This window comes from Mastigoproctus giganteus, chromosome 3 (assembly GCF_048544385.1).
Source record: "Mastigoproctus giganteus isolate SK-2022 chromosome 3, ASM4854438v1, whole genome shotgun sequence".
Taxonomy (NCBI): domain Eukaryota; kingdom Metazoa; phylum Arthropoda; class Arachnida; order Uropygi; family Thelyphonidae; genus Mastigoproctus; species Mastigoproctus giganteus.
In genome coordinates this window covers 1104705-1128036 of record NC_143577.1, presented here as the reverse complement: position 1 = coordinate 1128036, position 23332 = coordinate 1104705, and the positions used below count along the sequence as shown (strand labels likewise).

General features: G+C 37.9%; 1 protein-coding gene across 3 annotated transcripts in view; it reads left to right on the top strand.

Annotated features, from left to right (window-relative positions):
• The window catches only part of LOC150087601 (ras GTPase-activating protein nGAP-like), a 604257-nt gene that overhangs the window by 312138 nt on the left and 268787 nt on the right, over positions 1–23332 (top strand). For all 3 annotated transcript variants that reach the window (XM_090369159.1, XM_090369157.1, XM_090369158.1), the window contains exons 11-12: positions 6424–6520; positions 23062–23141. In XM_090369159.1, coding sequence (XP_090225285.1) covers positions 6424–6520; positions 23062–23141 — 177 coding nt within the window. The remainder of the gene's footprint in view (positions 1–6423; positions 6521–23061; positions 23142–23332) is intronic.

Here is a 23332-nt window from a genome sequence, read left to right as displayed (position 1 = left end):
TGGCTATCATTAACACCCCTGTAAACCTTCGTATTGTCTGCAAAAATGGATATTAACCATATAGAAAGCTCCTGTAGAAATTGGAGCAGTAGGACATTAAGGGAACTTTGCTGCTAAGGCTAAAAGGATGGTTGAGTGGGAAAAGACAGAGAGTGGTAATCAATGGACTCTTCATCGTGGACAAATGTTATTAGGGAGTCCCCCTGAGTTTGGTATTGGGACCATTGTTGTTGTTGTTTATTTATCAATGTTTATCAGTGATATTGATGAAGGTATAACAGGTGTAATGTTGAAGTATGAAGATAATACAAAGGGTTGTTAACAAGAGTAACAACAGTATGTGGCTGCAACAGGATCTGAATCTGCCCTGCCGTGGAATATTTGTTTTTGCATGTGGGGGGGTTTCCCAAAAATCTTTTTCAAACCTTCTAGATTTCATCCAAAAGAGGACAGTCAGGTTAATTGATGACTTGTCTGTTACAAAGTCTATTTTCTGTCTCATAAAAACCCAGTTTCTACTGCATGCCTTTTCTATAGATATTTCCATTGGTACCACTCTTCTGAATTGCCATTTGTAATTCCCCCAGTCTCTTCCAAACTGCTCTGAATACATGCTGCAACCAGTCAGGATCTGTTCACTCTCCATCTCTAAACTCACAGAACCAATTTTTCATTTATCTCTTCATCTATCTTTTCTACATCTGTTCTCTGGAACACTCAGTATTCTTCCTTTAATATGCACTTCCTTATACATGTGTAATTATTGCTCTTCTTTATGGTCAGCTGCCAATGAGTCCTAAATTAAGCTGTCTATCATGTGAATGTTGGACATTAAAATGGATGAATGAAAACAGTAATGGACCTTATCAAGTAGCTAGATTTTAATATTAAAACAGTTCATACTGTGTGCAAGAAGTGATAATTAAGATATTCTTGAGCTCCCGGAGGGTAAGGCTATGATCTGTGGACAGTATTCTTTGGAGATTCCCTCTACCGCCTTTTGATTGAATCCACTGTTGCAGTAAAAATGGAATGGAATTGGAAACTGGACTTTATTTTGCATTTAATGTGAAATTTTATAATCAAAATTTATTTGAATTTTTTTAATAAACTTTTTGTTATACGAGTTAATGTAGAGCAGATTACACATAACTGTTTTTCTTTTTTTATTTTGGACAATAAAGAATATATATATTAGCATTAGCATTAGTAGAGGCATTTGATGCAAGATAGCAAGCTTATGCAGCATCAGCCAAAAAAAAAAAAAAAACACTTTAACTTCACCCCTCTGTTCATTCGAAATACCTGTCCAGCTGAGCCTTAAACTGATTTAGGCTATCAACTTCCACGACAAGGGATGGAAGTCTGTTCCACCAACCAACCACCCGCTGGCTAAAGGCAAATTTCTGCACGTCTATTCTACATCTGTCTTTCCTCAATTTGAATTTATGCCCTCTCAGGTGATTATTCTGAGCAAGAGGAAGAATCCCATGAGCATTGAGCATGCATGCTCAAACCATTCAAGGCTTTATACATCTCTATCAGATCACCTCACTGGTGCCTAGTCTCCAGACACTGTAATTTGCAAAACTTAAGAAACATTTCGTAAGAGCACCCCTTTGTTCCATTCACTAATCTTGTTGCCCTTCTCCGTACTCATTCTAGCAGCTCTACATCCTTCTTGAAATGAGGCCTCCACACCTGTACAGTAGTCAAGATGTGGCCTGACAAGGGAATAATCACCTCCTTATCCCTTCCTGAAAAAGGCACCTCTGTAGCCAGGTGGGAAGGAGCAGCAGTGCGTAGCACATGCTTCTTGATTAGACCGGGGTTCGAGCCCATCACCACCAAATATCGAAGATGCGGAAAGGTCAGGGAATGACCACCGCATATCCCGGAGCAATATGGCCTTAGTTGCTAATGCTCCTAAAAACCAAATAACAAACAAACAAACTTCTAGAAAAATTCCTGTATATCATTAACAAGACACCATGAGCTACTCTTGCAGCCTGTCTGCACTGCTCAGAGAACTTCATATCTGCCTGCACAATTACCCCAGGTCCTTTTCATTCTTTACCACTGTCAGTGTAGTACCATACAGTTGATATGTTGCTCTGGGGTTGCTGTTTCTCACTATGTAGTACTTTACATTTGCCAATGTTAAACTTCATTTGCCACCTCTCAGCCCATCTGTTCAACCTTTCCAGACCCTGTTTCAGCAGCATAGTGTCAGTAGTGTCCTTAACAACCCTGCCAACCTTTGTATCGTCTGCAAATTTGGACATTAAGCTTGATATACCATCATCAATATCATTTATAAATACAGAAAACAATAATGGACCCAATACTGAACCCTGAGGGACTCCACTAATAACATTAGTCCAAGATGAGCAGTGTCCATTGATTACCACCCTCTGTCTGCACCCCTTCAACCACCCCTTTATCCATAGCAGTAATTTCCCTCAAATGCCACACTGCTCCAATTTGTGCAGCATCTTCCATGTGCAACAGTATCAAAAGCCTTTCTAAGATCCAAGTATATAATATAAAAGTTATTCCCTGCATCCAGTTCTTTTGTGACTGTATCATAGTATCCAATTAAATTGGTCAGGCAAGACTTCCCCTTAACAAAACCATGCTGTGTCCGAGCTATAACTGAAGTCTTGTCTAGATGATCCTGCAGTGTTTCTTTAACCAGTGCCTCCATTATTTTCCTAGAACAGAAGTTAAACTCACAGGTCTATAATTACTTGTGTCAGCCTTTGATCCTCCTTTGTGAATTGCGGTCACATTTGCACATCTCCAGTCTTTGGGTACCTCCCCTGAGTCCAAGGAAGCTCTCATAATTATGGCTAAGGGTTTTCTTACTTCCTTTGCTGCCTCCTTTAATATAACTGGGTAGATCCCATCCACCCCAGGTGCCTTTCTTGTGTTTATCTTCAACAATTTCTCCTCCACTTCACTCTGTTATTGCAAGATTCTCTAGCTTACTGCCAGAGTTGAATACACCTCTGGCATTCCCTCTCTCTGAAGAACTCCTCATGTGTGAATATCGATGCAAAATATTCATTTAGTTTGTTAGCTACCAGAGCAGGATCATCAACAGTTGACCCATCGATATCAAGTGGACCAATCTGATTCATCCCCTTCCTTCTAGAGTTTACATAAGTAATGAACTCTCTGCTGTTTTTCTTTGCATCCCTTGCCAAAGATTTCTCATAATCTGCCTTCGCCTGCCTAACCTCCTTTGTAACTTGGTTACAGATCAACTTGTATCTATCATAGGCTTCTGTGTCAAGTGTTAATTTGTATGTAACCCATGCATTTTTCTTCTCTGCCATATGTCTCATTAGTTCATCTGACATCCATTTAGGCGTAAACCTTGAACAATATTTCTTAGTTGGTACGTAAAGCCTAGTAGCTTCCAAGATAAGTTCTTTGAGTGCTTCCCATTTTGAATTTGCTGTTGGTAACATCATCAGTTGGTCCCACTGTATAGAATTTAAATACTGTCTCAGTCCATCGTAGTTACCTTTACGAAAGCAATAACCCTTCCCTTTACCCCTTATGGTAGTTAACTCTTTGAGTAAATTCCACTTCAGCACACTGTGATCACTGACACCTAGTGGTTCCTTTATCTGCAGATTCTTAATGCATGAAGAATCACTACTGATAATCAAATCAAGAGTATTACTCCCTCTAGTTGCCTCCCGAACATGCTGATGTAGAAAACAATCGTCCAATAAATCCACAAAAGCCTTGCTAGTGTGTGAGTGACCAGCCCCCAAATTCCAGTCAGTGTCTGGGAAATTAAAATGCCTCATTATAAGACTCTCTGATTTACTGGCCCACTCTATATCCCTGTACAGTTTCTTATTATACTCATCAGAGTCATTAGGCCTATAGCCACTCCTACTCTCAATTTTGATCTCCCAATGCTTATGTCACACCAAACTGACTCGAAACTGCACTGTCCAGCAATGTCGACTGGCTTCACTTCCTTGGATTTTATTTGTTTCTTAACTAATAGCATAACCCCTCCTCCCTTCCTACCCTGTCTATCTTTTCTGTAGATGTTGTATCTGCCATGTCTCTGAAATCCCAACAATATCTGCCTTTGATGTTTTGAGCAATACCTCAAATTCATCAAATTTATTTACTAAACTCCTAGCATTGGTGTAACGCAAGTATAATTGCACCTGTTTCTATTCTTAGCCACCCTATATAGTAGAAGCCTGATTAATTTGCCCCTATGGGATCAGACCTCAGGCCGGATAAACGAATGGCCGGTTAATCTGAAAACACATACAAAATACCTTTTATAGGTTGTAAATAATTTAAATAAAAACAATATATATATATATATACAGTATGTTGTATATAAATATTTATTAAACATTTACTTAGATAAAAACGTGGTAATCTTCATTTGTCTTTTTGATTTAAATTCGTTTTTTGAATCAAAATCGTGCCACTTTTTCATAAGAATTATATCAATGGCAGATGAATTATCTTGCTATTCGATATATCTTATTGCAGTTTCAAGCACTTTCTTTCCTTCCGAGTGACTTATTTTTTTGTCATTTTATCTCCGTTCATAGTTTTTTGGTTCTCTGGTTCTTCATCTTCCACCATTTCTCCTTGACTAACTGCTTCGATAATTTCAACGTCTGTTAACATTTCATTCTCTAGAATGTTATTGCCTACAAGCCATTTATCAATGTCCCTTTGTTCCAGGTCTTTGAACTCTGATAATTGTTTGAAATCGTTAATTAGAGTAATGTTGTCAAGGTCTGTCAAATCCTCAGCACATGGCCCTTTGTCCAGATTGCAGTTTGCAATTAATTTTTCAACATCAGGCCATAGTTTTCTCTATGACCTCCTTGATGTCATCAGAAGATAGGTCAATGGGATGCATTGGAGCATTGTCAAGGAGAAGGACAGCCTTGAAGGGTAATTTCAAATGCATCAAATGTGCCTTAACTTTTAGAATGAATTCAGTTGAAAACCATTCTTCAAATAGAAAAGAATCCATCCAAGCTGACCTCTGGACTTTGCAGTAAACTGGTAGAGCATTGAAATTTACATTTTTAAATACTCTTGGTTTGGCTGACTTTCCTATAACGAAAAGGGGCAGTTTGTGACTCCCAGCAGCATTTGTACAAAGGGTCACTGATACTCTAGAGTTATTCATTTTGAAACCAGTAGCAAATGTTTCTTGTAGTGTTGCTACCATTTTCATTGGAAGAAGCTTTAAATTTATGTCTGTTTCATCCAAATTGTAGACTTGTTCAGGAGTAAGATTTTCTTTCTGTATAACATCTAAAAATTTTTGGGAAAATTCACTTGCAGCATTTTGATCTGCTGAGTTTCTCACCGCAAACCTAGATAATGAATTCCATGGTGCTTTTTCCATCGTGAAAGCCATCCCTCACTTGCTAATAATTTGTCTCCGCCGTTGACTTTCATGTGCAAGTGTACTGCCTTTTTCTTCAAAACTGACTTGCTAAGAGGTGTTCCTCTTTGTCGTTCTTGCATGAACCATATCCATAATGCATCATCAACAACTTCATTTCTTGGCTTCTTCATAGTGCACCTCTCTGAGAGTACTTTTTCTGATTATGTTTGCTTACTGAAGTCTTGAAGGGATTTCTGGTTTCTCCCAGTCAGTCACCATACTTTTTCCGACACCCATTTCATTGCATATCCATTTTACAGATTCTCCATTATCAATACGTTCCAGTGCTTTTAGTTTTGTTTCAATAGTTAACACATTCCGTTTACGCTTGTTTGAGCCTATCATTTCAAGTTAACGTAATTTAAAAAACAAAAATTAACAACAAAAATATGTACACACAGAGTAACTGAAATCCAAATGGCACAGATAGCAAAGACTAACTGAAGTGAAAAAAGTTATAAGATTGTTACGGTGCACTGTACTGTTTTCTGGAATCTTTTAATTTTGTTTTTCTACTGGGCCCATGACACAGGAAATCTGATTCTCAGAAAAATCTCTATGAAAATATGGCCAGTTAAAGTGAGACCAGATAAGAGGGAGTACTATATATATAAAGTATATAGTACTGTACAGTATATATAAAGCAGTCTATTATTTCCTAGAAAAAAAAGATAATGGGAAATATTCAGAAATGGTTGTACTGCAAGCATTTAAATTTTGGAATAGTTTTTATACCTACACACTTACTTGCTCACTTTGCAAACTTTAATGAATTTTCTTATGGAAATAACCTCTAACTCTATTCCAGAATATAATGATGAAAATAGGGAAATCAAGATGAAAATAATGTAAACTTAAATAATTTCATTTCTGTCCTCTTAGTTGATTAAACATTCATGAACAACAGGCTGAAAACTGCATATTTTGTTATAAAATTATTATAAAATTAACATTTTTTTTAACAGGAAGACATAGCTACTTCTTTAATCTACATAATGCAAAAAGAAAAAATGGCGAAGTCTTTCCTTGTTGACTTAATAATGGCAGATGTTCATAAGACAGGTACGTATATTTCCCTTTTAAGAGAGTAGGCAAAAATTTTTCCATGTGCAACAGATAAATATCTAAAAAATCTAATTAATTAGTAGTGGCAAATGATGTGAGTAACAAACTTAAACAGTATCATTCAAAAAAAAAAAAAAACTACCCAACTCTTCTATCCAGCCCCCTCTAATAGTTTATTTCTTCCTTTAATTTCTTCAAAATACCCACTTTTATATCAGATGGAAGTTTGTTCCAGCAATCAAATACATTTTGGCTGAATGTAAACTTCATCACATTTAATCTGCATAAATTCAATTTGAATTTATATCCCCATATTTTTTTTAGATTGAGCAAGAAGGATTCCATCAGCATTGAGCCTACTCAGTCCACTATCCTTAAACACCTCAATCAGGGCTACTTACAGAATTTCCTGATTTCCAGATGTTGAAATTTACACAACTGAAGCCTTTCTTCTGAACTTCTTTCATTTGTACAATTACCCGTCTCTTCTCCACCTCAGCTGTGGTACCACAAAATTGGTATGTGGGTCTGGATTATTGCTGATCATATGCAGTACCTTGCATTTCTCAATGTTAACCCTCAGTTGCCAATTCTCAGCGCATTTGCATAATTTTTCTAGATCTTGCTGTGGTTGCATGCCATGATTAATTACATCAACTGTCATATTAATTTTGGATCTGAAAACTTAGACCATAAACTCAATATGCTTTCATCAACATCATTAATAAATATTGAAAACAATAAGGGGCCCACCACTGAAACATAAGTGACTCAATTAACAACATTAGTTAGTCCTGGAAGAACCCTGCTCATTTATAACCACTGTTCTGTCACTCAGCCATCCCTTTATTCATAGCAGTCACTTGCCTCTAATGCTAAAATCTCTCTGTAATTTGTACAGCAATCTCTATGTGGGACATTGTGAAAAGCTTTACTGAAAATCAAAGTGTATGATGTCAAAGTTATTAGTATTAGTAGTGTCAAAGGATGCAAGAAAGCAAGCGTATAGAGAATCAGCCAAAAAGAAAAAAAAAAAAAAAAAAAACACTCCATTTCACCTATCCTTTCCCTCCTTCCTTGAATTTATTTAAGCTATCCACTTCCACAACAACAGATAGAAGTTTACTCCAGCAATCAATCACACCACCCACTGGCCACAGGCAAACATCTGCACATCTATTCTGCAACCATCCTTCCTCAATTTGAATTTATGCCCCTTCGTGCATATTCTGAAAAAGAGGTAGAATCACATCTGCATTGAACTTGCTCAATCCATTTAAAGCCTTAAACATCTCAATCAGATCATTTCACAAGTGCCTAGACTCTAAACGCTGCAATTTATAGAACTGAAACCTTTTGTGTAAAGAGCACCCCTTTGTATCCCTCACTTATCTCCTCCTCCTCCTCTTCCGTACCCATTACAGCAGCTCTACCTACATCCTTCCTAAAATGAGGCCTCCAGACCTGTATGCAGTACTCACGATGTGGCCTGGGCATTGCCATATACAATGGGATAATCACCTCCTTATCCTGCTAGCAAAATTCTTGTATATTATTGACAAAACACCATGAACTGTTCTAGCAGCCTGTCTACACTGCTCAGACTTCATATCTGACTGCATAATTACAATGCATTTTCCAATGCCTGAGTGTAGTAATACACAGTCAGTACTATAGTCTGGGGATTACTAACTATATGTGGCACCTCTGTGGGCAGGAGCAGCAGTGCATAGCACATGCTTCTTGGTTAGACCGGGGTTCGAGCCCGTGATCACCAAATACGGAGGATGCAGAAAGGTCAGGAAATGACCGCCGCATATCCCCGAAGCAATATGGCCTTAGTTGCTAATGCTCCTAAAAACCAAATAACAACATAACAACAACAACTAAACATATGTAAAGTTTTCTTTTATATGAAAACTCCAAGCATTAGAGGTATTAGAACCTATAATACTTAGTACCTTGCATTGGTTGAAGGGTGAAAAGATGAAAGAAGAAATTTGTTGACATGAGATAAATTTCTGTATATTGTAATTTTTTGGAAATATTTATTTCTCTTCACTCTCTGTCTTATAGGCATGCAGCAGAAACAGATTTCTTATGAGACAGAGAGTGGAAAGACTTTGTTAGAAATGAGCTATTAATTAATAAGACTGCCCTCTTTTGAATTTATATCCCCATATTTCTTTTAGATTGAGGAATAAGCATAAGCAATATTTGCGATGTGCTTATGCCAAGAGATATTAGAAGTTGGGGTAATTCCCAATAGAGATATGTGATCAGAGTGCCATTGAAGATAAACATAGGAGCAGAGGTATAATTTTTGTGAGATATAAGACAGGACTGAGTTTTAGAAGGATTGAAATGAACTAAGATATCCTATGTATAAGCTATATACAAGGGGAAAAGAGTGGGAGAAAGAACTGAACCTTGGGGACCACCCGCATTAGTGGAGAATTTAGAAGACAGAGAACCTTCTACCTCCAGACAATCCATCACTCACAGTGAGCGGTCAGAGGGAGAGAACTGGGTACCCAATTACAGAAAACAGTTGGCAAATGATATGATAGAAGCTTCTTTAGAAGACCTTTATGCCAAACATGATCAAAAGCCTTTGAAATATCAAGAGCAACTGCTTAAGTTTCACTAAACTTTTCCATTGAATTTGTCCATAGATGGGTAACATAAGCCAATATATCACCAGTGTATTGACACTAACAGAATCCATACTGGCAATCATTGATCATATGGAAATTTTCTAGATAGTTTAAGAGTTGGCAGTTAATTAAATTCTCCATTACTTTAGAAAGAGTAGAAGTACGTGCAATAGGTCAATAACAGATGGGATTCATTTGTCACCGTTTTTAAGAACTGGCTGGATATGAGCAAATTTCCAAGCAGAAGGGAAAACACGTGTGAAATAAGAAAGGGAAAAAAGATGACACAGAACAGGAGTAAGTTCAGAAACAGTTTTGTGAACGAATGGAGAAATGCCATCAGGATCTGGAGCTTTATTAGCTTCAAGGTTGATCAAAATCCTTCTGACATCCTTTTGACGGAAGACCACAGGATATGGAGGTGGGTTACCAAGATAATCAAAATCCTGTCATTAAAACCAGTTAGAAGAAAAGTAGGATGCTAACAGGTCAGCTTTATCTTTGGCTGAAGTGACATAGAACCATTGTGCGCCTCTGTAGCCAGGTGGGCAGGAGTGGGAGTGCGTAGCACACGCTTCTTGATTAAATCGGGGTTCGAGCCCATGACCAACAAATATGGAGGATGCGGAAAGGTCAGGGAATGACCACCGCATATCCCCAGAGCATTATGGCCTTAGTTGCTAATGCTCCTAAATAACAACATAACATAACATAGAACCATCTGATTTTGTCGGAGGTGGGACTAGAGATTGGCAAAAGTTGCAGCCAATAGTTTTCGTAAGAGATCAGAATGCCTGACTACCATTTGAAAAAAAAGCAAATTTTCTACTCTTAACCTTCTGAAAATCTACTTTGAATTGATTAATAACTGCTTTACAGTTGTTGAAAGCTTTCGTGCAGGTAGAAAATGAACATGGAAATTTGGCTACAAGCAATTTGTAATGTGCATCATTCTTATCTTGAACATCCTTAGCACATTTATTGAAAACCAAGGTTTAGACATAGGACAAGATTTTAAGGTAGAGTGTAGAATAAAGGATTTCATCCCTACAAGAATAATTTTGCTGACATGATCTGTGAAAATGTTGATATCAGAAATTTGAAACAGAGAAAGAAGGAAAAGAAGAAAATAAATCTTGCACATTATTCCATTTTGCATTATTGTAATTACAAATAAAACTGAGGTGCCTAGAGGACCACTCACCTTGAATATATACTTAGAAGAATTGTTGTGAGAAAAAAATCAAGGGTGTTGGCTCTATGGTTAGGTATTCTGATGGGTAAATGAACAGACTGTGTGAGGTCATTAGTAATGGCAATTGGTTTAGCACCTTGACCAGCTGGATTTGTGTGATTAGAAAATGGAAGAGATCTGAAATTGTGAAAGTTAAATTCACCAAGAAAAACTCTGCCTCATTGATGGGAATGTGGCACTGCAGGAAGATATGTTTCAAAGAGAGGAAGTCAAAGCATTCCAAGTGATCAGTGGAGCTAGGAAAACAGTAGAGGCAACAGATGAATTTGACAGAATGTGAGAGAAAGATTTTAAGGAAAAGCAGATTGAAAAGAGGAGATTCCAAATTACCAAGTCCCTGACAGGGAATATCAGAACGGACATATGCACAAGTACCACCTTTGAGGTGAAAGCAATCATACAGTGAATAATTTGGGCAAATGTGATAAGCAGTAGTTGAATCAACCGATAACTACGATTCTGTAAGAAAAAAGTACATGGGGTTTGGCAGACTGCAAGTGGAAATAGACATTGTTGAGATTAGAATTGAGACCACATATATTTGTGAAATGAATTATGAAGTGCTTGGGAGGTTTAGATCTTTTCGCAGATAAGCTTGCTCTATTAGTTTGACAATTCATTGTGTATTCAATAGTAAGAAAAAGTGGGTGGAACATGCTGTATGAAGTAATGAAATTTTTGGATAGGGTGTACACATGGTAAGAATATACCCAAATCCTTGTCATAATGTGGCCTCGATAATGCTCCCCGCATACACACTACATGGACTCCCTCCAGTCACTATCTGGCAGAGTAGAGGTAGCAAGATTATACACTAGCTGATCCAGAGGAGGCTTCCTAATAGAGTTACCAATATGTTCTCCAAGATTGAAAAGAAGAGATTCCAAATTATTGTTTATGAGAGGGAATATCAGAGCAGACATGTGCACATATGTCTGGCAAGGGATGCAAGGGATGCAAAGAAAAACAGCAAAGAGTTCTTTACTTATGTAAACTCTAGAAGGAAGGGGATGAATCAGATTGGTCCACTTGATATCGATGGGTCAACTGTTGATGATCCTGCTCAGGTAGCTAACAAACTAAATGAATATTTTGCATTGACATTCACACATGAGGAGTTATTCAGCGAGGGGAATGCCAGAGGTGTATTCAACTCTGGCAGTAAGCTAGAGAATCTTGTAATAACTGAGAGTACAGTGGAGAAGAAGATCAGTAATCCTGGGTATAACCTCCATGCACAAGTGCATGGTGAGTGACCACCTAGGTGTGAACCAATGTAAGCAGGGGTCAAGGTGTGGTGCCCACACCACATGGAGGAACGCCGCTCCTCTATGTTACTAGGCAGTACTAGGTTGTAAATGACTCTCATCAACCGGTGCAATACCACCACTTTGCTTATTGGAGGCTTGAAGTGGTGAAACCCATGTTTAGTCTCTACAGCTAAGTACCAGTCAACCCTTCCCTATCTCTTCCATCATGCAGTATGATTGGTGACTTTTGAGGTTATGATGAACATCGTGGCAAGATCCATCGTGGCGAGGAGAAATTGTTGAAGATAAACACAAGAAAGGCACCTGGGGTGGATGGGATCTATCTAGTTATACTAAAGGAGGCAGCAAAAGAAGTAAGCAAACTCTTAGCCATAATTATGAGAGCTTCCATAATTCCATAAATGTGACCTCAATTCACAAAGGAGGATCAAAGGCCGACACAAGTAACTATAGACCTGTGAGTTTAACTTCTGTTCCAGGAAAATTAATGGAGGCACTGGCTAAAGAAGCACTGCAGGATCATCTAGACAAGACTTCAGTTATAGCTCGGACACAGCATGGTTTTGATAAGAGGACGTCTTGCCTGACCAATTTGATTGGATACTATGATGCAGTCACAAAAAAACAGGATGCAGGGAATAACTTTGATATTATATACTTGGATCTTAGAAAGGCTTTTGATACTGTTGCACATGGAAGACTGCTGCACAAATTGGGGCAATGTTGCATTGGAGGCAAATTGCTGTTATGGATAAAGGGGTGGTTGAGGGGGCAGAAGACAAAGAGTGGTAATCAATGGACACTGCTTATCGTGGACTAATGTTATTAGTGGTGTCCCTCAGGGTTCAGTTTTGGGTCCATTATTGTTTTCTGTATTTATAAATAATATTGATGATGGTATATCAAGCTTAATGTCCAAGTTTGCAGACGATAAAAAGGTTGGCAGGGTTGTCAAAGACACTACTGACACTATGCTGCTGCAACAGGGTCTGGAAAGGTTGAGCAGATGGGCTGAGAGGTGGCAAATGAAATTTAACATTGACAAATGTAAAGTACTACATAGGGGAAACAGCAACCCCAGAGCAACATATCAACTCTATGGTACTACACTGACAGTGGTAAAGAATGAAAAGGACCTGGGGGTAATTGTGCAGGCAGATATGAAGTTCTCTGAGCAGTGCAGACGGGCTGCAAGAGTAGCTCATGGTGTCTTGTCAATGATAAACAGGAATGTTTCTAGAAGGGATAAGGAGGTGATTATTCCCTTGTCAGGCCACACCTTGAGTACTGTATACAGGTGTGGAGGTCTCGTTTCAAGAAGGATGTAGAGCTGCTAGAATGAATAAAGAGAAGGGCAACAAGATTAGTGAATGGAACAAAGGGGTAGTTCCCTTAAGTTTGCAAAACCTAAGCCTCTCTTATGAAGAAAGGCTTAAGTTTTGAAAATTACAGTGTCTGGAGACTAGGCACCAGCGAGGTGATCTGAAACGAGGCCTGACTATTGCCTTATACAAGGGGATAATCACCTTCTTATCCCTGCTAGAAAAATTCCTATATATCATTAACAAGCCACCATGAGTTACTCTTGCAGACCATCTCCACTGTTCAGAAAACTTAATATCTGCCTACACAATTACTCCCAGGTCCTTTTCATTCTTTAACACTGTAAGTGTAATACTACATAGTTGATATGTTACTCTGTGGTTACTGCTTCTTATATGCAGTACTTTACATTTGTCAATGTTAAACTTCAGTTGCCACCTCTCAACCCATCTGCTCAACTTTTCTAGATCCTGTTGCAGCAGCGTACTGTCAGTAGTGTCCTTAACATCCCTGCCAACCTTCATATCATCTGCAAACTTGGACATTAAGCCTGATATCCCATCATCAATATAATTAATAAATACAGAACACAACAATGGACCCAACATTGAATCCTGAGGGACACCACTAATGACATTACTCCATGAAGAGCAGTGTCCATTGATTTCCACTCTCTGTCTTCTCACACTCAACCATCCCTTTATCAATAGCAACAGTTTGTCTCCAATGCCACACTGCTCCCATTTGTGCAGCAGTCTTCCATGTGCAACAGCATCAAAAGCCTTTCTAAGATCCAAATATGTGATATCAGAGTTAATACCTGCATCCAGTTCCTTTGTTATAACATCATAATATCTAATTATTATTATTATTATTATTATTATTATTATTAGCTATAGGATGCAAGGAAGGCTGAGGCTTATGCTGCACCAGCTAAAAAAAAAAAAAAAAAAAAAAAAAAAATCCCAAGTTACCCTGAGAAAGAGAGAGTCAAAAGTAGAAGGGAATCACCAAGAAAGAGAAGAATGATGATATCCAGCTCAGGACCCTGGGTGTGCCAAGCCCATACTCACCAGATGTGAGTCCCTGGGGTTGGTCAGACAATACTTCACACTAACAAAACCATGCTGTGTCTGAGCTATAACTGAAGTCTTCTCTTGATGATCCTGCAATGCTTCTTTAACCAGTTCCTAAATTAATTTCCCTGGAACAGAAATTAAACTAACTGGTCTATAATTACCTGTGTTGCCCCTAGATCCTCCTTTGTGAATTGGGGTCACATTTGCACATCTCCAGTCCATGGATACCTCTACTCAGTCCAAGGATGCTCTCATAATTATGGCTAAGGGTTTGCTTACTTCCTTTGTTGCCTCCTTTAATATAACTGGATAGATCTAATCTATCCCAGGAGCCTTTCTTATGTTTATCTTCAACAATTTCTTCTCCACTTTGCTATCAACTATTAGAAAAGGTCTCCATAGCCGATTGGTCAGGAGTTGAAGTGCTGTAGCACACGCTGTTTGAGTAGACTGGGGTTGAAGCCCCTGACTGCTAAATACGGTTGATCTGCCAACCCTCACTGGACCAGTGTGGCAGATTATCGTCCATTTCCTTCAGCATAAATTGTTGAGGAGACTTCCATCCTGCAGTGGGTTGATAATGGCTGCAGGTTACCTTTTTTTTTCTTTTTCTTTACAAAATTATCCAGCTCACTACCAGAGTTTAATTTGCCTCTGGCATTCCCCTCTGTGAATAACTCCTCGTGTTTGAATGTAGATGAAAATACTCATTTAGTTTGTTAGCTACCTCAGCAGGATCATCAACAATTGAACCATCAATATCCTGTGGACCAATCTGATTCATCCCCTTCCTTCTAGAAGTTACATAAGTAAAGAACTCTATGCTGTTTTTCTTTGCATTCTTTGCCAAAGATTTCTCGTAATCTGCCTTTGCCTGTCTAACCTCCTTAGTGACTTGGTTACAGACCAGTTTATATCTATTATAGGCTTCTGTGTCGCATGCATTTTTCTTCTCTGCCACATGTCTAATTAGTTCATCTGACATCCATTTCGGCCTAAATCTTGAGCAATATTTCTTAGTTTGTATGAAAACCTTAGTAGCTTCCAAGATTAATTCTTTGAATGCTTCTCATTTTGAATTTCCTGTTGGTAACATCATCAGTTGGTCCCACAGATTTTATGTAATGTGTCAGACCTCTGTAGTCGCCTTTATGAAAGCAAAAACACTTCCCTTTACCCCTGATGGTAGCTAAGTCTTTGGGTAAATTCCACCTCAGCACACTGTGATCACTGCCACCTAGTGGTTTCTCTATCTGCAGATTCTTAATGCATGGAAATTCACCACTGATGATCAGATCAGATCAAGAGTATTACTCCCTCTAGTTGGCTCTCGAACATGCTGCTGTAGAAAACAATAATCCAATAAATCCACAAAAGCCTTGCTAGAGTGTGAGTGACCAACCCACAAATTCCAGTCAATATCTGAGAAATTAAAATCCCCAATTATAAGACTCTCTGATTTACTGGCTCACTATATTTCCCTGTTCTGTTGTTTATATATCCTCACCAGAGTCATTAGGCCTATAAAAAACTCCTACTGTCAATTTTGATTTCCCAGTGCCTATGTCACACCAAACTGACTTGACTCTGCACTGTCCAGCCATGTCGACTGGCTATACTTCCTTCAATGTTATGTGTTTCTTAACTAATAGCATAACCCCTCCTCCCTTCCTATCCTATCTATCCTTCCTGTACACATTGTACTCCTCAAATCCCATTTCTACATTCCTTATATCGCAGATATAAGGAATGTAGAAATGGGATATTGTTGGGATATCAGAGACATGTGACACCACATCTCTGATATCCCAACAATATCTGCCTTTGATTTTTCACCAACACTTCAAATTCATCAAATTTATTTACCAAACTCATAGCATTGGTATGAGTTTGGTAAAATATTCAACTATACATGCACCTGTTCCTATTCTTAGCTACACTAACACAGGCCATTTATTTACTTGTTCCATAATGACTCCCAGCAGTGTCTGAAATCCCCTACACCTTGTTTTCCATGCTGCTGCTCATTCCAATAGAAGCAGTGCAAGAATCACTTTCACCTCTGCCAGCAGCTACTGTTAATCTATTAGTCCGTATATCCTCCCCCAAGCTAGCAGTTTTCTGATTCACTTAACACTGCCCAAATAGCATCAACAAGTATTCTTGCACCCTTTCTATTTAAGTGTATCCCATCCCTGTAGAAACAGTCTCTCCTGTTAACAAGCAGAGACCGGGTGGAGAAAAATTCTACCCTTTGAGCCTTGTACAATCTCTCCAGTGTCGAATTGATCGACAAGGCTCTTATCATACACTCCCTCCTATCATGTCTGGGCAGAATGCAGATGCTTTGAAATTACATTGAGCCTGTTCAAACCATTCAAGGCCTTATACACCTCAATCAGATCACCTTGCGGTTGCCTAGTGTCTGGATGTTGCAGCTTGCAGAATTTAAGCCTATCTTGGTAAGAGCAACCCTTTGTTCCTCTCACTAACCTTGTTTCCCTTCTCTGTACTCGTTCTAGCAACGCTACATCCTTCCTAAAATGGGGCCTTCTGACCTGTATGCAGTACTCGAGGAGGCACCTCCGTAGCCACGCGGGAAGGAGCAGCTGTGCATAGCACATGCTTCTTGATTAGATCCGTGTTCGAGCCCGACACCAACAAATACAGAGGATGCGGAAAGGTCAGGGAATGACCACTACATATACCAGGAGCAATATGGCCTTAGTTGCTAATGCTCCTAAAAACTAAATAACAAACAATAGTACTCAAGGTGTGGCCTGACCATTGCCTTATACAAAGGGATAGTCACCTCCTTGTCTCTGCTATCAAAATTGCTATATATCATTGACAAGATTCCACGACCTGCTCTTGCAGCCTATCTGAACTACTCAGAAAACCTCATATCTAACTGCACAATTATCCGCAGATCTTTTCATTCTCCACTTCTCTGAGTGTAGTACAACATAGTCGGTACATTTCTCTTTGGTTATTGCTACCCATATGCAGTACTTTGCATTTGTCAGTTATATGGCACCTGTGTAGCAAGGTGGGCAGGAGCAGCAGTGCGTAGCACACACTTCTTGATTAGACCGGTGTTTGAGCCCGTGACCACCAAATATGGAGAATGCAGAAAGGTTAGGAAATGACCACGCATATCCCCGGAGCAATATGGCCTTAGTTGCTAATGCTCCTAAAAACCAAATAACAATAACAGCAACATCAGTGTTATACTTCAGTTGCCACTTCTCAGCCAATCTACTTAACTTTTCTAGAGCTTGTTGCAGTAGCATAATGTTTTGCCATCTTAAGAACCCTGCCAACCTTTGTATCATCTGCAAAATTGGACATTAACCTGATATACTGTCATTGAAATCATTGGTAAATGCACAAAACAACAATGGGTCCAGCACCGAACGCTAGGGGACCCCACTAATAACATTAGTCCATGTGGAGCAGTGCCATCCCTTTATCTATTGTAGAAAATTGCCTTTAATGCCATATTGCTCCAATTTTTACTGTTGCATCTTTCATGTGCAACAGTATCAGAAGCCTTCATGAAATCCAAGTTTATGATATCAAAATTATTTTTTTCATCCTTTCCTTTGTGACCACATTGTAGTATGCTATCAAATTGGTCAGACAAGACGTCCCCTTAACAAACCCATGCTGCGTCTGAACTATTACTGTAGTCTTGTCTATGTGATCCTGCAACACTGCTTTAACTAGTGACTCCATTATTTTCCGAGGAAAAGAAGTTAAACTAACTGGTCTATGATTATTTGTATCACCTTTGAAACCCTTTTATGAATTTAGATTCCATCCACACCAGGTATCTTTTTTATATTTAACTTGAACAATTTCTCCTCCACTTTGCTCTCCATTATTACAAAATCATTTAGCTCCCTATTAGAGTTTGGTAAACTTCTGTCCTCTCCTTCCTTACAGAATTTCTCTTGTGTGAATGTAGGAGCAAAACACTAATTCAGTTTGGCAGCTATCTGAGATTGATCATCTACAGTCAAACCATTAATATCAAGTGGACCAATCTGATTCATCCCCTTTCTTCTAGAGTTTACATATGCTTTAGAAGAAGTTTTTTTGTTGTTTTTCTTTTCATCCTTTCCCAAGGATTTCTATCAGCTTTCACTTGCCTAACCTCCTTTGTGATTTGATTACAGACTAGCTTATATCTGCAATAGGCTTGTGTGTCACCTGATAATTTATATGCATCCATGCATTTCCTTCTCTGCCACGACCCTCATTAGTTCATCTGTTATCAATTAAGGTCTAAATCTTGAAGAGTATTTCTTAGTTGGTACGAAAAGCCTCGTAACTCCAAGATTATTTCCTTGACTGCTTCCCATTTAGAATTCACTGTTTTTAACATCATCAGTTGATCCCAGTGTGTAGAATTTAAAAACTCTCTGAGACCACACACAGTTTACAGGAATTTTGCCAGTAGGGAAAAGGAAGTGGTTATTTCTTTGTATAAGACAATGGTCAGGCTTTGAGTACTGCATACAGGTCTGGAGGCCTCATTTTAGGAAGGATCTAGAGTTGCTTGAGTGTGTACAGAAAGGAGCAACATGATTGGTGAGGGGAACAAAATGGTTGCCTTACCAAGAAAGGCTTAAGTTCTGCAAAATGCAGCAGCAGCTGGAGACCAGTCTCCTGCAAGGTGATCTGATTGAGGTTTATAAGGCCTTGAATGAGTTGAGCATGCTTAATTCTGATAAGATTCTTCCGCTTGCTCAGATTATGAACCTGCGATGGCATAAATTCAGATTGAGGAAAGACAGTTGTAGAATAGATGTGTGAAAATTTGCCTTTAGCCAGCAGGTGATTAATTTCAACAAACTTCCATCTGTCGTTGTGGAAGTTGATAGCTTTAATAAATTCAAGGAGGAACTGGACAAACTTTCAGAGGGAAATGTGTGAAAAAAAAATTTTTTTTTTTTGACTGATGCTAAGCTCATATGCTTTCTTTCTTGGCTCACATGTCTTCTTTTTACTACTATTACCACTGTAGTTACCTTTATGAAAGCAAAAACCATTCCCTTTACCCTTGATCGTAGTTATATCTTTAAGTAAATCTCACATCAATACACTGTGATCACTGCCACCTAGTGTTTCCTTTATCTTCAAATTCTTAATGCATGAATAATCACTGCTGATAATCAAATCGAGAGTATTACTCCCTCTGGTTGCCCCCAAACATGTTGCTGTAGAAAACAATCCTCCAATAAATCCACAAAAGTCTTGCTAGCATGCGAATGACCAACCCACAAGTTCCACTCAATATCTGGAAAGTTACAACCCCCCCCCCCATTACAAGACATTCTGATTTACTGGCCCATTCTATTTCTCTGCACAATTGTTTTGTACTCATCAAAGTCATTAGGCCTATAACACACTCCTACTCTCATTTTCCCTTTCCCAGTGTTTATGTAATAATTTGGAAAACTGAGATGAGCAGTGGTTGAATCAACTAATTATTGGGATTCTGTCAGAAAAGTACTTGGGGTTCAGCAGACTGTAAGTTAGTTGAAATGGTCATCAGAGATATTTGCGATATGTCAATTGAGATATCACAAATATATGCTGACCGTGTACATTTGTGATATGAATTTATTTAGTTCTTTGCATTTGTCAAGATTAAACTTCAATTGCCATTTCTCAGCCCATATTTTTCTATATCCTGTTGTAATAACAACTGTCATAACTGTCATTAACCATCCTGCCATCTTTGGTTTATTCAACTTGAACTACTATTAACTTGAACAACTATTAAGCTTGATATACCTTTGTCACTATCATTTATATATATCGAAAACAGCAATGGGCCCTGCAGAAAACCACCAGTAGCATTAGTCAATGAGGAGCAGTGTTCATCTTCCAATCAACCATCCTTTTATTCTTAGCAGTAACTTGCCCTTAATGCCACACTGATCCAATTTGTACAGCAGTCTTTAATATGTCACAGTACCAAAATCTTTCCTGAAATCCAAGTATATGATATCAGAATTATTTTTTTGCACCCGGTTTCTCTGTGACTGCATAGAGGTATCCAATCAAATTGGGTCACACAAGATTTTCCCATACTGTGTCTGAACTATAACTACATTCCTCTTTAGATGGCCCTGCATTACTTCTTTAACTAGAGACTCCATTATTTTATTTGTAACTTAAGCTAACAGGTCTGCAATTACTTACATCAATCTTTGACCCCCTTTGTGAATTGGGGGATACATTTGTACATGTCCAGTCCATTGGGGCTTCCCCTGAATCCACAGATACTCTTATAATTTTGGCTAAGGGTTTGTTTGTCTATCTTTCTGTCTCCCTTAATATAATTGGATAGAACCCATCTAATCCAGATGCCTTTCTTATGTTTAATTTCAACAATTTCTCCTCCACTTTCGTCTCAGTTATTACAAAATTATTTAGTTTCCTGTTAGAGTTTTATAAACCTGTAGCATTCACTTCCCTTAAGAATTCCTCATGTGTGAATGTAGATGCAAAATATTTATTCAGTTTATCAGTAAAATGAGCAGGATCATCAACCAGTGAACCATTCATATCAAGTGTTTCCGTAAGTAAACAAGTCTTTCCATTTGTTTCTAAAGATTTCTCATAATCTGCCTTGGCTTGCCTAACCTCCTTTGTGATTTGATTGTAGACTAGTTTATATCTACCATAGACATTGGAATCACCTGGTAATTTATATGTATCCCATGCATTCATATTCTTTGTCGTGTCTTATTAGTTCATCTGACATTGGTTTTGGTTTAAACCTGTAACATATTTCTTAAAAGTATGAAATGTATGGTATTTCTTAATTGGTATGAAAAGACTAGTAGCTTCTATGATTACTTCCTTGAGTGCTTCTCATTTAGAATTTGCTGTTAGTAACATCATCAGACTGTCCACTGTATAGAATTAAAAAATATTTGTTAGACCACTGTAGTCTCCTTAAAAAAAGTAAAAACCCTTCCTTTTATCCTTCTTAGTAGTTCATTAAATAAATCCCATATCAATACACTGTTATCACTGCCACATAATGGTTCTTTTATGTGCCGATTCTTAATTCATTGTGTCCAGTTTATTTCATCATCATAGTAGCTAATCATATTGGTCAGACAAGTTGACTGGTCAGAACATTGGTCTGATAATTCCATTCCTGTCAGGGTGATCCTGCAATGCTTCTTTACCAAGTATGACAGTGTCATACCTGTCAAAATCATTTGGCCTATAACATACTCCCATTTTTGTTTTGTGTGTGTCATGCCAAACTAATTCAACATTGCACTTGCCACCCATTTAACTGGGTGCACTGTCTTTGATTCTGTGTGCTTCTTAACCAAGAGCATAATTCCTCACCATCCTGTCTCCTCCTCCTCCTGGAGATGTTTACGGAAAAATATCTTGAACTGTTTTGTTTCCCATATCAGTGGTGAATCCAGCATTCTTTTAGAGTGTAACTTTTTTTTTTTTTTTTTTTTTTGCAGTTAGGAACTCAATAATATATTGTTTTAACTGCATGTTCACAGGTGATTTTATTTTAGATTGTGTAACTTGTAAATGAGCAACCACACAGAAACACTGTTGAATATGTGCTAACTGGAAACTATCAGCCACATGAAGAATATAGTTGGAACTTGCTGCACCATGTAATGCTGAGGTTATGAACTAAGAGTCATTACTTTTCTCAATGCCTTTGTGTATAAAATGTAATATTGGTCAATGTAATAATGAGATTTACTTTTTTTTCTGGTAGTGCACTGTGGCATTTCATCTTCCAGTTATTTTAAAGTTAAAATTTGAAGTGCCCCAAGTGTTGATAAAATTAAAATGCATGTATGGCAAATTTTACTTTATTTAAAGTAAAATTATTATTATTATTTTTTTTCATTGAAAAAAAATTTAAATGAAAAAAATGTCTATTTTTCAGTTTGTTTGTTCGAATTGAGAATGAAAAATACCAGGTTAAAATACCAGGTTAAATACCAGGAAAAATACATGAAGTTCTCTGAGGACAGCTCAGGGGGGTTTTAATGATGATATATACAGTATAGCAATTTTACTAGCAGGGATAAGGGGGTGATTATCTCATTATGTAATATCTGGAAATCTCATTTGAGGAATGAAGTGGTTGTTTGTTTGTTATTTGGTTTTTAGGGGCATTAGCAACTAAGGCCATATTGCTCCGGGGATATGCAGTGGTCATTTCCTGACTTTTCCACATCCTCCATATTTGGTGGTCACAGGCTCAAACCCCAGTCTAATCAAGAAGCATGTGCTACACACTGCTTCTCCTGCCCACCTGGCTATGGAGGCACCGGAATGAAGTGGATCTATTGCATGTGCAGAGATGAACATTGAGTTTAGTGAGAACAAAAGGTACTTTACCAAGAAAGACAAATTGTGCAAATTGCAGCATCTAGAAATTAGGCAGGCACCTGTGAGAAGCTTTGATTGAGGTATTCAAGGCTTTGAATAGACTGATTATGCTAAATGATGATACATTCTTACTTTTGCTGAGACAATCACATGATGGTACATAAATTTAAATTGAGAAATGATGGTTGTAGGGTACATGTGTAGAATTTTGCTTTCAACCAGAGGGTAGTTGATTGTTGGAACAAACTCAAATTTCATCTGGTGTTGGAATAAATTTTAGGCAGAGCTAGACAAATTATTAGAGGGGATGGGATGAATGAATGATTTTTTTTGTTTTTTTTTTGGGGGGGGGGTGCTGAGATGCTGTAAAAGCCTTCCTCCTTGCATCATTTTCCACTATTGATGCTAATCAATTTGAAAAAAAAAAAAATTTCCCTGTTATTATACAAATAGAAAAACAGTGTATTTATATAATGTATAGAAAAATTCATGTGTATACAGCAATTTATGGAAGTTACAAATTTTTAAAGGTTGTGCTTTTTTTTCCCAGATGATTTTCATTTAACATTCCGAGGTAATTCTTTGGCTACAAAGGCTACTGAAGCTTACATGAAGTTACTAGGAGAAAGGGTAAGCAGAATTTGGATGAAATATAAATATAGATGTTGTTTTTGAAAATAAATACAAGGGTGATTCAGAAGTAACTGCAATTTTATCATACAAAAAAAAACAGTAAATTATATAAGTAGTAAATTATAAATAAAACATTGGGGTCATATTAATAAGTGTTGCGCTTGTTCCATAAATGTAGCATGTTATAA